General features: G+C 43.0%; 1 protein-coding gene across 1 annotated transcript; it reads left to right on the top strand.

Annotated features, from left to right (window-relative positions):
* Positions 1-9: 9 nt before the first annotated feature.
* si:ch211-141o9.10 (probable endonuclease 4) lies at positions 10-4352 on the top strand. The gene is made up of 7 exons (XM_012863044.3): positions 10-307; positions 1271-1480; positions 1634-1816; positions 3515-3646; positions 3755-3859; positions 3938-4067; positions 4194-4352. The coding sequence occupies exons 1-7, from the start codon at positions 178-180 to the stop codon at positions 4252-4254; spliced, it is 951 nt and encodes a 316-aa protein (XP_012718498.2). The 5' UTR covers positions 10-177; the 3' UTR covers positions 4255-4352.
* The last annotated feature ends 12198 nt before the right edge of the window (positions 4353-16550 follow it).

The following is a 16550-nucleotide window of genomic DNA, read 5'->3' as shown; positions in this document are numbered from 1 at the left end:
CCTGTGACTGGCTGGCTGCTGTCAGGAGGGATGGATAAAACTCGCTTTTTGACCTTCATAAACTCCACAGTAGCCCCAGAGAGCCACCGTGCTCCGTAGATCGGCCCATCAGCGGCTCAACGGCAACGAGAAAAGCCCGCGAAAGTAACTCTGTAGCGAAGACGTTTCGCTGACAGGATGGCTCCGAGGAAAGTGGCTGCAAAGAAGCGGAGAAACGAGGAGACGGAAGCTGGCGAGGAGAGGGGAGACCTGCGAAGGAGGACCGGTGCGAGCAGCAAATACATTGGAGCTCATGTTCCTATTCAAGGTAAAGTTCACCGCCGTCTTCCTGTACTCTCACCAGGGACGGCTGTGGGATTTTTATGGCCCCTGGGTGCAGATCTGGAAAAGAGCCCCAATCACCCCCCCTGAAGACTGGTCCTGTGTGCCACCTGTGTTCAAAATGAAAAGTTTCCAATCTGTGTCATAAAAAATTACCTGCAAATCACCTTGGAACATCAGACGTTTTAAGACATAAACTTTTATTTAACCGGACAAAACGGCCAGTTAGATCCACCCCTTTCACGTGACATTTTGGTGTAGGGATGCCATGATACTAAGAAAAACCCAGAAAAATATTCGATACTCAATACCGTTTGTGATTTTTAAAAAAATGCATATCTAAAGGCACAAAAAACATTTTATGAACATGAAAAACTCACCTTTTTCAATCTCAACATTGAACATGCTATCTCAATGTTAATGCGCTAACATCAGTAACACGTTTAATGCATTAAATTATGAACAGGAACTTTAATTTACTAAACTGTAGGAATTAATCATGGAGGCCAAGGTGTTGCCCTTCACATGTTTGGTTAAGTTTGTTGCTGCTTGACTTTGTTGCCGCCACTTTAAAGCTGTTTGCACAAAGGCTTGCTTAGATCTTTGGGCTTTTTTTCTTCGTTTGCCTCATATTTTGTATCTGGATTATCTGTATTTTTCAGAGCATTGATATTTTTGAAAACTCTATTTTTAGACTTGGACATCTTTATTTGTCATTTTGTATGTACAGAGTGCATACAGAACGAACTTTTGTTGCATACAGCTTGTAATTAAAAAGTAAACGTTTTGGTGTTAGCTTTACCTCCCAGTAGCTATGCTGTCATCTAATTACTAATTTCCTTTAATTACTCATACGAGTCGGTTTAAATTCTTTGTGAGTAGCTTTGCAGTCTTGTTAAAACTATCATTACATTGTGATCTATCTGGAAAATTCTTCTATGATCTCCAGGGGGAATCTGGAAAGCCGTGGAGTCCAGCGTAGAGATGGGCGGCACCAGTTTTGCTCTCTTCCTGGGCTCTCAGCGGTCCTGGAAGAGGCCTGCGCTGGACCAGCACGCTGCAGAAAAGTTTCAGGAGCAATGTTGCCTGCATGGATTTGACCCGGCTCACATCCTGCCTCATGGCTCCTACCTGATGAACTGCGGATCTCCTAAAGACGGTTTGTCCAGAGGCGTGATATTTTTATTTGAATACACGTTGTGTTGATGTTTCTTCCATCCATTTCCCCAAGTTATCTAAATTAACTCGTTAGCTTCATTAGGCTCTTCATAAGTTCACGCTTCCTGTTCCGTTTTTTACCGCTCTAAAATAGACGTGTTTGAAAAGAGCCAAGCCCTGCTGGTGGACGAGCTCAGCCGCTGCAGCCTCCTGGGCCTCAACCTCTACAACTTCCACCCTGGCTCCTCCCTGGGCACCATCTCCACTGAGCAATGTGTGGACAAGATAGCAGGCGCTATTAACCACGCCCACCAGCAAACACCTGCAGTGGTCACAGGTAAAAGGCAAGACGACGCGCCTAAACACGACGTATTCAACCAAAGAGTCGGTTTGTATCTGCAGCACAAAGAGGTGAAAATCAACAGGAAGTTTGCACTTAGTCTCCGATATGGAATAGGAAATAAATTTCAACCACGATCATCTTTCAAAGTATAAATAACCATAGATTTTTATTTAAAGGCACCTGAAAAACATTCAAGGTTATGCAGGTGGATGGAGGGAGAAAAGCTGAGACACTTTTTAAATGACGATGTGGTTCTGGAGATGATGCGGGCAGCTGGGCTTTGGACCAGTCAAAGCTTCTGGGTGGATTTCTATCATTTTGTTTAAAGAAGCAATGAGAAACCAGCCTGTCACCCAAATCAGACAATTTTCCACGTAACCAGAATAACTTCACGGGTCGGAGTGATGGCAGCAGTGTGGAAGTTGTTACCGAGTGAAGGAGAGTCCTGGTTCATCATATTTTCTATAGAGGAGGTTCATTCAAGCCGTCACAGCAGGGCGGTGGAGTTTAGCCGACCGTCTGAATGTTTTACAGCAAAGTTGCTCCGTTTTCTCCTCCTGAGGCGCTAAATGCTGCCCTGCATCGAACACGTTGGACTAGGAAACGTTAGAAGGCTTAAAAATCTCAGTTCAGGAACGGCTTCAGTCTTTCTACGTGACGTTGCAGGAAGTTTATAGTTATTGATGCCACTGTGCTAATCATGCTAACACATTAAATTTATTAGTGACATAATATTACTAATCTGGTTAACATGCAGAGCTGTGTAACACTGACTGCTCTGTTCCTTCTGGTCCTGATGTACATGATGATTGTACAGGAAAATGTATCTAACGATCTAAAACATGAACAGCCGTTGTAAAAAAAAAAAAAAGTACCATCTGATATTTCTGTGAACTTTAATCTGTTTTATGAAGGAGGCGGGTTTATCTGGAGGATTTCACTTCAGTAGGAGGGACCCAGAGAGGCAGCTTTTGAGAAATCTTTGTTGTTTTTCTAACTGTAGATATATTATTGTTTGGACCTTTTTTTTTAATGGTTTTCAATCTATCTGGGAAGTGGAGAAAAAAAAGCTGTTTATTATATGTCAGAAAGAGAAACTGAAATCTGTGTCAGCAGGTCAAAGCTTTGCAAAATTTGTACTCGGTGCAGTCTTATAAGATAAGATAGGCTTTATTGATCTCACATTGGAGAAATTAACATGTCACATTGGCTCAGTAATCAAAGGAAAGAGGAGTCATGTAGGACGAGGTGCATCAAATATATACACAGTGTGTCCTCGTTATACCATGGATCAAAAGGAGTAGGTAAGAAAAAGCAAAAAGAAAGAGAAAAATTAGGTGACTTTGTGTCCACACCTGCAAATTTGACCGAAAATCTGCTGAATTTTACAGTAATTTTGCTTTTCAGGCATACATTTCAGAGTCCTCCCAAACTGAAGGCAGCATTCTATGTTTTCCCTCATTTCTGAGCAAAATACGCAAAATATTAGCAAATGTACGACCCTAAACTGCAGTGACAAACAAAAGTTGCAAAAGCATTTAAGACAAAAACTGGTTGTAAACGTGTCATTAATGCACTTTTAATAAAAGACAATTTTCTTTTTGTTCCGTTGAGTTTTCGTGGTGGACTTGAGAAAAATTAAAAAATGGAGGTTCTACTGAAAACCCGTTCTCTGTGTTGATGCGGGGTCAGTGTTGGAGAACATGAGCGGCCAGGGCAGCACAGTGGGGGGGAAGTTCTCAGAGCTGAGGAGCATCGTGGACAGAGTGAGGGACCAGACGAGAGTGGGAGTCTGTCTGGATACCTGTCACGCCTTTGCAGCCGGTAAGAGATGCTCTTCTTATCTATATTACATGCAGTTAAATCATCTAAATGTGATTCTTTAAGGGCGTCGGCTTTATTTGTTGATCTTTGACTTATTCTCCATGGAAGGTTATGACCTGGCTGCAGAGGGAGGAGTGACGGCCATGCTCGACCAGTTTGATCGGGAAGTCGGGCTTCGCTACCTGAAAGCCGTTCACCTCAACGATTCCAAAGGTGCAGCTGGATGGCAGCTTGTATCTTAAAGATTGGTGTTTGCCGTCTCTTCAGCCCCTTTCTGGGTGGTTTTCACAGGCAAGCTGGGCTGTAACCTCGATCGACATGAAGATATCGGTAAAGGGAACATTGGAATCTCAGCGTTTCGGGACATCGTCAACGAGCCGAGACTGGACAACATCCCTCTGATACTGGAGACGCCCGGACGGTGAGATTTGGACAGAAAAATAAATCCTTTGTCCAGAAGGTGTTATGGTGGTAGGTAATCTTATAAGGATGCCGCTAGAAGTGAAATGTTAATTCAGTTTTTATGTCCAACCTTGTTTCCCTGCAGGCCTGGATTTGAGTATGCTGAGCAAATAGAGCTTCTTTATTCCCTGTGGGAGAAAAAATGAAGCATCATCTGAACTATGGAGCACAGAGAGGAGAGTTATTAAAGTTTTAAAGAAATGGTTATTTTTTTTGTATTTCAATAAACAAATTAAATAAACGAGTTACTGGAGAATTTGTTTGACTTCCACAGCTGGCCATAAGGGGGCAGCAGACTCACACGAACGCTCCACAGACCTTCCAGGTTTCCAGCAAGTAAGAAAAGAAGCAAAGTAAAAACAACTTACCTTTCCCCAGCTTAACATTTGGCATGTCTGCTTTTTATCCTTTAAAAAAAAATATATATAATCAGAGGTACAAATCTCCAAAGAGGATAAAAATATTTTATCATCATGGTCCAAAGAAATTAAAATCTTGTAATTTCCTTTTAAATCTAAAAAAAATCTTTTAATAATGTGGCTTTTTTTTTTAAGATGGGGAATTTTTAATAGTTTTAAACCTTTGCACCCTAACTGCCATGGTTTTAAGTGGAGGTTTCCTGAACAGGTCTGGGTTGTTAGGTGTGGCCTCCGTGGGTCCTGTGGATGCTGTGAGGTGCTTTTGTTTTAATGTTGGCTCCTGGGCGTCCCCCAATGACGCTGGAACGGTGCACTTTTTGTTTCTCTTGTTCATCTAAGGGGAGCTCTTGGACACATTTTAAATGAACACGCATTTAAAACGAGTTTACTTTCTGTTTAAAGTGCCTGTGTGGAACTGTAAACGAAGGTTTGGATCATAAAGACACAGTTACCCACGTTTCTGGTGTAAAATGCTCCAGCTGTCAGATAGCAACACTTTGGTCCAGCTGTTAACCTCAGAGGGAACTGATTCTTTATTACGCCTAATTCAAAACCCTGGGTTATAGTGGAAATATAAATTTTGTCACACTAAAAACAGCGTCAACGTTTCTAGCTGGGATTTTATGACACAAAGTTGCACATAAATATTCAGTGGAAGGAAAATTATTTGTGGTTATCAAAGTTTTCTATAAATAAAAAATGTGCCGTGTGTTTGAACTCTGGCCCCATAAATGGTGCTAAACATACAGGACTGTCTCAGAAAATTAGAATATTGTGATAAAGTTCTTTATTTTCTGTAATGCAATTAAAAAATATGAAATGTCATACATTCTGGATTCATTACAAATACACTGAAATATCGCAAACCTTTTATTGTTTTAATATCGCTGATTATGGCTTACAGCTTAAACCCAAATATCCTATCTCAAAATATTAGAATATCGTGAAAAAGTATACTAGTAGGCTATTCAACTAATCACTTGAATCGTCTAATTAACTGGAAACACTGCAGGGTTTCCTGAGCCTTGAAAAACACTCAGCTTGGTTCAGTAAACTAAATCACAAGTATGGTAGTGGTTAAGAGACGACATCAGATTCTCACAGTAACTGGTGTACTGACCATGGCATTACTGTCCTTGATTGGCCTGCCAATTCCCCTGACCTGAACCCCATAGAGAATTTGTGGGCTATTGTGAAGAAGAAGCTGAAAGACACCAGAGCCAACAATGCAAATGAGCTAAAGGCCGCTATTGAAGCATCCTGGGCATCCATAACACCTCAGCAATGCCACAGGCTGATTGCCTCCATGCCACGCCGCATTGATGCACTAATCTGTGCAAAAGGATTCACAACCAAGTGCTGAGTGCATTAATGGACATTTTCAAATGTTTGATTTTGTTTTGCTGTTATAATTTTTTTATTTTACTTGGTCTGAGGAAATATTCTAATATTTTGAGATAGGATTTTTGAGTTTTCTTCAGCTGTACGGCATAATCAGCGATATTAAAACAATAAAAGGCTTGCGATATTTCAGTTGATTTGTAATGAATCCAGAATGTATGACATTTCATGTTTTTTAATTGCATTACAGAAAATAAAGAACTTTATCACAATATTCTAATTTTCTGAGACAGTCCTGTAGCTGCAAAAACGCTGGAAAAAAGTCTTCCCACAGCATGATGCTGCCGCCGCTGTGGAAATGGTGCATTGAGGTTTATGTGTAGGGTTATATTTCTGTCTCACATAGCATTTTGCATCCAGGTCAGAGAGTTGCGTTGTGTCACATGTTGCTGTCACACTAACATGTCTTCCTATAACCTTTCATCATCAGTTTCTCACAGCTGCTCCTTCAGGAGGCCAGATCTGTGGAGTGGATCATCCTATCTTCAGTTTTACACGAGGGTTTAATTTCACCGACACAACCAACTTCTTCCATTTCCTGATTGAACACTTTTCTGTTGATCCACTGCTGCTCCCAATGCGAGCTGGGACAGACGGAGCCCTTTTCCGCGCGCGGGTCCAGACACCGTGTCTTTCAGAGACAGGAAGCTGAGGTGCCTGGCTCAAAGAATGTCTCAGGTCCCACCCACAGGAAATGCCTGTCCGGCCGTTGCGAGTCTGCAGCCATGAAAAGACGTCTTCTGTTGGTGCGGCGCTGTGTAGCAGAGGAAGAAATGGAGGGAGTGTGCATGAGCTTCAGTCCAGATAAGCGACGCCTGACGGATTTCAGAGCTGAGGGGTTACAACCCGGGGAAGCCGGAGACTAAACAGCGAACACATGGCCGTAAACCCCAAAATTAATCAAGTTTAGGAGAAGGGATGGCAAGGAAAACCTAGATGGAACCATAAAATGTCTTTCCATTATCTAATCGTCTTAAGATGTGTGTTATTATGAGATTCTAGTGTATTGTTTGGACCGGTTTTATGAGTCACTGCATTGTGCTTCAAATATTTTCCACTGCGGCCTAAAACCACCGGTCTAATTATGCAACTTTTAAAGACTGGCAGATAATGTGGTCTCCCTCTCTCGCTACCCAAAGTCACTGAAAAATAAACTCTGGAGCTCTTTGTCTCTGAACCAAGTTTCCATCAGACTGATGGCTGCTGAGGAATCTGTCAACAGGCTGCCAGTAAAGATGGAAAAAGGTTTTAAACACATGAATGTGAAGAGTTTGCATTCAGACCTTTGTGATAAAACAAAGTCAATCCAAACTGCAGCCGGGTGAACACTTTGCTGTTCTTGGTCTCCTTTGACTGTAGCTGTGCAGAACCTGCCGAAATACCTGCAGGCCTGTGCTTAATTCACTTAATTGTCTGTTTAAATCTACAAATGATCAGTGAGCTTAAAGGAAGTCGCTAACTGCTAGCTCAGTAAACCCATGCGGACTGAATCTAAATGTCCTGTTGCTACTTTTAGTCCTTTGGGTTAGAGTGGAGGATGATCTGACCTGCAGGCTTTGGGTTTGAAAACCCCAAACAGGCAACTGAGACAGAACAACGATTATATTTATGTAGAAGTGAGTATTAATTCAATTAAACTTTATTTATATAGCGCCAATTCACAACACATTATCATCTCAAGGTTCTTTCCAAAGTCAGCTTCCATCAGATCCTCCAGGTTGGTGAGAAAGTTTCCTCTCTAAGGAAACCCAGCAGGTTGCATCAAGTCTCTCCAAGCAGCATTCACTCCTCCTGAAAGAGCGTAGAGCCACAGTGGACAGTCGTCTGCATTGTTGATGGCTTTGCAGCAATCCCTCATACTGAGCATGCATGAAGCGACAGTGGAGAGGAAAACTCCCCTTTAACAGGGAGGAGAACCTCCAGCAGAACCAGAACCAGGCTCAGTGTGAACGCTCATCTGCCTCCACCCACTGGGGCTTAGAGAAGACAGAGCAGAGACACAGAAAGCTCAGAAGCTCACATTGACCCAGGAGTACTTTCTATGTTAGATGGTAATAGAGGATGATCTGCCTCCCCTGATGATGTCACAGCTAACAGAACGCCAGACCAGGTGTACCTTCTATGAAGAGAAAGAGAGAGAACAAAAAGTTGAAAGCTGAAATAACAACAAGCAATGCAGATTGGAGAGCAGTAGGAGAACTCAGCAGAGAGAGAGAAATAGACCCTGATGTCCTCCAGCAGCCTAAGCCTATAGCAGCATAACTATAGAGGTAGCTCAGGGTAACATGAGCCACTCTGACTAGAAGCTTTGTCACAAAGGAACATTTTACTGGGTTTGTAAGAAGCTAAGTGCTGCACCTCTATTTTATTTAAAATTGCCTCGTATTTCAGAGTTAATGATGCCAGGTCTTCCAACAAAGCTCACAGGCCAAGGACATGACAGATCCTTCACCGTACCTAACAGTGGGGATAAGGTGCATTCACACATATTCCTCTTAGTTTAATTTAAAACCCAGCCAGGGTGTTAGCTGCTGGGAAACTCGATCTGAACAAAGCACACAATTCCTGTTGGGAATTTGCATGTTTATATTTGTGATGGTAGGACAGAGAAAAGCTTTTACCTCCATGCATGCCTCCTAAAAAACGCTAGAAATGTACCGATAGGTGGTGTCTGATGATTGTCATGGAGACTCAGTGATGTTAAGATGTAACCATTTACTGCTGTTCTCCAGCGGTGAGTTTTCTTTGAAAATGCACCACAGATATGTTTTATTTAAGCAACACTTCCTTTTGAAATTATGAAAAATAAATGAAATTGTTCGGCTTTTCCCCTCAAAACCAGAGAATCTGTGAGGAGGAGATGCATCTAAACATTAATGCATCCATGTTTTCATCTGAAAACACTAAAGAAAACAATTGTATTGTATTGTATTATTATTTTTTCATTTGCTAAATGATCAATTTAATAAATATTTTAAGTCTGGTTTCTGTAAATCAATACAGTTTAAACCCTGGAACCGTCTCATATGTTTTCAAAATCGTCCCGATTGTTTTATCCTCAACTACATTTGGTTTTGTGTTTTCTCAGAAACAGGAACATGGTCTCTTTCTTACTTTATTTTGCCAATTTTAATACATGGGCTCCCCCCAAGTCTGCTTCTGAGCCGATGTTAATTATTTATTATCAAATCAGATTAACAGAAAAAAAAAATACATCTGATAAAAGATTATTAGCTTGTGCTTCTCATATTAGGAAAATATGTATTTGTCTGCATGTTTTCCAAAAGACTTCAGCGTTAACCTGACGGGAAGGGGCAGCGGATTTTTATTCTTCTTGAATTTTTATGCAGCAGGCCACACAAAGTCATTCTGTGGGCCACAAATGGCCCCCGGGCCACACATTAGACACCCCTGCACTAACATGACCGGGCAGAACCTCTCCAGGACTGCGAGTATATTCATGCTCATATAAGCCGTAAAGATCCGTCTCCCACACACGAGTCGTGGTGTTCAGAAGAAACAGGAGCTTCAGGGCAGGGTGGAGCCCGTTCTGCTTTGTCAGCAAATCCTTTATTTTTGCACCTCAGCAGCAGCAGCGCAGACATCATAAGTCCTGTAGGACTTCTGGCATTCTGTGAAAGAAAGACAGCCAGGCAGGCTGGGCCCTCAGACACATTTTGGTGAAGCTCTGCAGGAGGAAGGGTTGGAGAAACGGATGGACGGCAGTCTGAGGGCCTGCAGACTGTAAGCTGATGAGCTGCTGCTCCAGAAATCTGCAGCTCGCTTCTTGTCCCCTCAGAGAGCAGCAGTGGCACCAGGCCACAAGCAGAGGATCTCAGGAGCGTGTAGTACGGGAACGACGTGTAAAAACGAACCAGAAGCCTTAATCGCAGACACAGGAGGAAGAGAAGTGGGGAAAACAGGAACAGGAACCATGTTCCTGAAGCAGAATGGGTTTCCACAGATTTGGATCTCAACCATGGCCTGTTTGTCAAAGACTCACTGCAGACCTAAAAATAAAATAAAAATTCTTGAAATTAAAGTATTTTCCCTTGATTTGAGCAGATAAATAGGACTATTTGCCAATTTAATAAGATTTTTGCACTTAAAATAGGAACAATTCATCTCCATCATCTTATTTCAAGTGCAGTATATCTAATCATCTTATTTTTGGGGTAAAAATACTCATTCCATTGGCGAATAATCTTATTTACCTGCTCAAAGCAAGATCAAATACATTAATTTCAAGAAAATGTTACTTACTTTTAGTTCTCTTTTTGCAGTGCTCAGTTCACAACACGATGCTCTGGATCTTTTAATTCTTGCCTTCATGCTTCATCTCAAAGAGGATCCTCTTTTTCTTTGTTGCTTTGAAAAGCTGAACTAAACAAAAGGCCAGTTTGATGGAGGAATGATCCATTCCTGCTCATCATGCTGCAATGCAACCCCCCCCCCCCCCCCCCAAAAAAAAAACAAAAAAAAAAAAAGATCACTGCTCAAATCTATTCCTGCCTGCACTGGATCCCGATAATGTATAATTACAGAGAGGTGGAGGAGACACTGCCATTCTCCACAGGCTGCTCTAGAAAGGCTCTATGTCCAAATGCAGAAAGCAAGTTCAATGTGTGTGTGTGTGTGTGTGTGTGTGGGGGGGGTAGTAGCACATCCAGGGTCGAGCTTCCAGGTCAACCATCCACATGGAAAGAGCAACACGGGTCAGACACAGACATTCCTCTCTGCACAAAGATGCTCACATGTTCTTCTATCAGAGCTGTAGAGTTCACCGACCAGCGGATAAGTTGGGTAAACACACACAGAACAGTTTATATAAGAGTCTTTGTCATCGCGCCTTTAGATGGACGGCTCAGAGAGCGGCTGCAGTCTGACCGTACCCCGTATGCTGCATGAAAAACCACGCTGCTCTGCCACATACCAGCAGCTCTGTAAATATGCAGCTCTTCACGGCTTCCGTGGATCCATATTTCATCCGGCCTCACAGTTGGGCTTTGCTTGATCTCATGCAAAAGGCGACGCTTCCAAAATCACAGGCCCAGGCTTGGGCGTAGCTTCAACTGTCTTACTGGAGCGCCTGCTCATTGTTTATTGCAGCCACATTGGTTTGCACATGTCAGATTCTCACATCTAGTGGCTGAACCAGTGCTGGCGTCAGTAAGCATCAGTTGTGCCGTATTTCCCAAATAAACGTGTAGGTTGAAAAAAACGTAAGAAACTCTTAGATTTACTGACCCACAGCTGAACACCCGGACCTGCACAGAACCCTGTGGACCGGTGCAACAACGGCTGCAGCTCAGCAGAGCTTCAGGTTTCACGATCGGACTCGATTCCCTTAAGTGGCAGCAGCGAAGAATTCAGGCTTGACTTAAACTGCTGGTTTTATACTCCAGTCTTAAATACAATCTTCTCTCGCGTAGCAGGGAGGCATATTTCACTGTGAGAGGGTGTGCTTGATTTATTAGCCAGAGATGTTCATAATAATGACCAGATGGACGTTTCTCCACCTGACGGCTGTTTTAAATGTTATTTTCAGAACAAAAGTAAACTTAACGTCCCTTCAGCGTCTTTTTCTCCCGCTCTTAATCTGGCTGCATGTCTGAAGCAGCTTTATAAAGCAGGAGACCTGAGGCAGGTTTATCAGACAGAACAAAAAGAAAACGCATCACAATGACCTCAGTAGGCAGCTTTTATAACCTGATATACCTGCTAATTAACAGACCTACAGTGAAACATGGGTAAACAGAAACAATGGCTAAAATATCCAAAGGCAAAGTTTACTGTCCTCCTCCAGGACCATTAAAAGGTGCTCAGAGTCCTGCAGCCTGAACATCCTGCAGAGGAAGAAACGGAGGTAAGTTCACTGCACCACAAAAGCTACAATACACAATAAACATTAATCATTTACATGTTAAAGATTGCTGGTTAAAGTGTTGCTTGTTATCCTGTTATCCCTTTAATAGTTTCTGTTCCTAGGAGAGGCTTCCACCAGAGGCAGCTGAGAAAAAAGCGGTATAAGCTCAATAACAGTGAAATACTTCAACCTGTTTATCGTTTATTTTGTTTGATGTAACATTAAAAACAAATCAGTGTTTCAGATGTGCTTCCATATTGGTAATGATGACCATCGTGCTTGTCAAAATAAAAGCATTTCCTGTTGTGTTCATTCAGAAATGTGACATGGTCGCTGATGTGCCTCACCATGCTGAAACGGATAAAATACCGTAGAGCCTGTTTACAGTTTAGACTCAATAAAGCTTTTAAATATAGACTTAATTTGTAATATCCATCCTGCATTGAGGAGAAAAAACCCTCCAAACCCTTAATGGAGCAGGACACCATGAGAAAAGGGACAATAAGAACACGGTCAATCTGAGCGATTGACTAAACCGTTAAAAAGGAAAATGAATAAGAACAAGCACTCATTTATAAAGAATATTTCATTGCAACGTGCACATTTATTAAACTACATAAAGGCAATGTTTCAGACGGACTGTAAGGCCTGCGTCTGATGATGGGCTGTTTTTTATTAGTCAGTAGAGACTTGAAGAAAATGACGCTAACATCTCTGTAGATCCTTCCTCGTTTCCCACGTAGCATCACTGCCTCTTCTTTCTAGTTTAACTTCTCAGACACTGATGCAACAGAGAGTCTGGAAATATTTCTACCTAACTCACCTGGAGTCACAATAAAAGAGGAGCGAAAACACCAGGATCTGCATCCTTTATCCATCTGGTAACTTTCACATCAGGTCAACAAGTCAACGGGTCCAGGAGGGAAACCTGGACCTTCTCTCCACATTCTGGAGCAGACTGAGGTGTTACCAGGCCTGACGGAACATCTGGTCCCTCCGGAGAGTCCTGGGTTGTCCCCCTACAGGTAAACGTCCAGAGGGAGGAGTCCTGGAGGCACCTGGATCAGATACAACAGCTTCTTTTTGAGCTTGTTTCATCCGCTTTAATCTGGGGGGCTGGGGCCCTTCAGCGCCAAGAAAAAAGGCCCAACAAGAACAGAACCAGTACCAGGGACTTTGTGTTAAAATGTAGTTCCTGATATCAGTATTCTAGATCAGGGGTTCCCAAACCTTTAGTCTGTAACCTCCAGAATAACAGTGCCTGAGATTAGCAATACAATTTTGGCGAGCGCATTTACAGAGTTGTAAAATTAGGAGAATAAAGTAATATTTTTGTAAGAACTCCATCGCCCTGCGTTAAAATGAGTTATGTGGAGCATCTTGTAAAGTGATATTTTGATATCGGTTTCACAAAAGAGGAAATGTTCCATCTTTTTGTCAAATCAGCATCAAACCCCCAAAAGGTGTCCCGTGACCCCCCCGGGGGTTCCCAACCCCAAATTGGGAACCTGGACTCTGGATCAACACGTACTGGTTGTGAGTCTGTAGTTAAGGGAACAAGGCAAAGTTGACTGTTTTTTCTCCTGGACCATGTTTAATAGCAACCTGTGGTTTAAAGTACGTCTTCTGTAAATCTGAGACGGGGGACCAACGCGACAGATGCCCCCCTTTTATCCTAAAGGGTGGTGTGTTTTCCAGCGTGTCTTTCCTGCAGCGTCCCACTGCTCTTTTTCTTTATGCATTTATGTCTCTGCCTGTCTTAGTGTGCTTTCCTGTTTGAGCTTTGCAGCAACATAAAGTATTTTCTTACAATAGCCCATTGTCCCGTCTCCCCTCCACGCTTCCTGCTGGGTCAGAATTCACGGAAATACGGACACAGTGCAAACAAACAGCATCGGCCACGGCTCTCCACCCACTGTGGGACCCCCCCACCCGGGGGGAACCTGGCTCCTGCTCAGGGGTGGGTGGTGGCGTTCCTGTCAGGAAGCTAATCAGCGGCACGTCCCTGCTGGACGAGCAGCATCCACGGAGCGCATGTGAAAGTGGACCGATGGACGTCAGGAGGCTGGAGGAGGCTGGAGGAGGCTGGAGGAGGGTGGAGGAGGCTGGTGGAGGGTGGAGGAGGGTGGAGGAGGCTGGAGGAGGGTGGAGGAGGCTGGAGGAGGGTGGAGGAGGGTGGAGGAGGGTGGAGGAGGGTGGAGGAGGCTGGAGGAGGGTGGAGGAGGCTGGAGGAGGCTGGAGCATCGAAGGGTTTCAGGTTGTGAAGTCAAACCAGCAGTGGTGGGGATTTCCAGCTGAGGTCTTATGGCTTATATCAGAATGCCTGACTTCACTCCCAGCATGGTGGTTCTCTGCGTTTCTGGTGGACCTTGCACATTTCTCATGCTTACGTGGGTCGCGACATCATCTGGTTTATAAATTTGCAGTTAAAGACGTTCAGGCTCCAGGTTTAGCTTAGAAAAACAAAATAATAGCTGCATTACGTAGTTTTAATTCTCATTAAATATGGATACTGATTATATTTCTGATAATGTCCATGTCAATCTCTCGGCGGCCATTGGGGTGTTTCTAAAATGCTGATTTCCTGAGAAACGTGAGAAAAGAGTCATTGCTTGGGTTAAAATGCTGATTTATGAGTAACGCTGGCATGAATAAATATAGGAGCAGATTTGTTATGGGTTTTACTAATTGTAGCAGCTGATTTTATTAAAAACAGTATTTTTGATGTGGGTTTCCCGCCTCTGTCAGGGTGGCAGTTATGGGACAGAAAGAGCAGAGACTAAAAGCTAAAATGAGCTTCTAATGTAAAACAGGACAACAAATTAACAGACACATTTTTAGTAATCTCACCATCCATCCATCCATCCATCCAGCCATCCATCATCCATCCATCCATTTATCCATCCATCCATACATCATCCATCCATCCATCCTTCCACACATCCTTCCATTCACACATCATTCAATTCATCCATCCATCCATCCATCCATACTTCCACACATCATCCATCCATCCATTTATCCATCCATCCATCCATCCATCCATCCTTCCACACATCATCCATCCAGCCATCCATCATCCATCCATCCATTTATCCATCCATCCATACATCATCCATCCATCCATCCTTCCACACATCCTTCCATTCACACATCCATCCATCCATCCATCCATCCATCCACACTTCCACACATCATCCATCCATCGATATATCCATCCATCCATACTTCCACACGTCATCCATCCATCCATCCATCCATACATCCTTCCATCGATCCATCCATCCATCCATCCATTCACACATCATTCAATCCATCCATCCATACTTCCACACATCATCCATCCATCCATCCATCCATCCATTCATCCATCCATCCATCCTTCTACACATTCTTCCATTCACACATCATTCAATCCATCCACCATCCATCCATCCATCCATCCATCTGTCCATCTTTCTATCTATTTTTCCAGTGAAGTCTTCAGGTGGGGAACTCTAGAAACAGAGGCAGACATCAGACGGACGGACGGACGGACGGACGGACGTACGGACGTACAGAAGGGTGGATGGATTTATGGATGGATGGATGGATGATTGATGGATGAATGGATGAATGGATGGATGGATGGATGGATGATGTGTGGAAGTATGGATGGATGGATTGAATGATGTGTGAATGGATGGATGGAAGGATGTATGTATGGATGGATGGATGATGTGTGGAAGTATGGATGGATGGATGATGTGTGGATGGATGGATGGATGGATGGATGAATTAATTGATGGATGGATGTGAGGATGGATGGATGGATTGATGGATGGATGGATGGATGGATGGATTGATGGATGGATGAATGGATGGATGGATGGATGGATGGATGGATGGATGGATAAATGGATGGATGGATAAATGGATGGATGGATGGATGGATGGATGGATGGGCAAACGTATATAAATCTATAATGGCTGCTGAATGAGGGAACCGGGCGTTTTGTCTCCTGAGGCAAACGGACCAGCGTCACTGAAGCAAAGTCAGCATCTGGGTCTGTTTACCTGTGTGAGAAACACATCGTCTGTCTCTGATGTGGAAATATTGCCTTTCCACATGTTTATTTTTCTGCAGATGAACAAACAGCTGAGGGAACATTTTCCTACACATGGTATTTATATAGATGTTAAATGGAGTGGAAGACAGTGATTATCAGACATGAATACCATCTAAACCTGCAGCCACTTCAGCGCACATGGACGAACACGAGCTCATGATGCTCAGACACGGCAGCAGGTAAAGCCCTGACCAGGAAGCAGCGTTTCTAGATTTGTTCCCTCTGAAACCGTCAGTCTGGCCTCCAGGATTCACCTGTAAGTCGTCTGGTTATATTCCAGCTCACCACTAAACAAGGATATTACATTCAATTAAAAGCAATTACGTTTTTTCATTGAGTTTATTAGAAGAAAGAACCAAAATCTTACTAAAATGCTAAAAAGTCCCAGCAAAAGTTTTCAGACCTTTAGTACGTTTGACATTTTTCACGACAACAACAAATCTTACTACATTTTATTTGGATGTAGCAATACAAGGGCAACTATAAATCTGTTGCGCTGGTAAAAAAAAAACAATAAAGCTGTCAAAACATTTTTGAAAATCTGAAAAGTGCGGTGTGCATCTGTATTTACCCCTTTCAGATACCCCTAAAGAAAATCCAGTAACATAACTAACCCATCAGAAGTCTCCTAGATAGTCCCTTAATAA

Source organism: Fundulus heteroclitus, unplaced genomic scaffold (assembly GCF_011125445.2).
Source record: "Fundulus heteroclitus isolate FHET01 unplaced genomic scaffold, MU-UCD_Fhet_4.1 scaffold_47, whole genome shotgun sequence".
In the NCBI taxonomy this organism is placed as follows: Eukaryota; Metazoa; Chordata; class Actinopteri; order Cyprinodontiformes; family Fundulidae; genus Fundulus; species Fundulus heteroclitus.
The sequence above is the reverse complement of the archived record's forward strand: the minus strand, read 5'-3'. Positions and strand labels throughout refer to the sequence as shown.

Coding starts and splice junctions, on each gene's coding strand:
- si:ch211-141o9.10 (XM_012863044.3), top strand. CDS start 178: ATGGCTCCGAGGAAAGTGGCTGCAAAGAAGCGGAGAAACGAGGAGACG. Junction 1,481..1,633: donor CTGCGGATCTCCTAAAGACG/GTTTGTCCAGAG, acceptor GCTCTAAAATAG/ACGTGTTTGAAAAGAGCCAA. Junction 3,860..3,937: donor TCACCTCAACGATTCCAAAG/GTGCAGCTGGAT, acceptor TGGTTTTCACAG/GCAAGCTGGGCTGTAACCTC.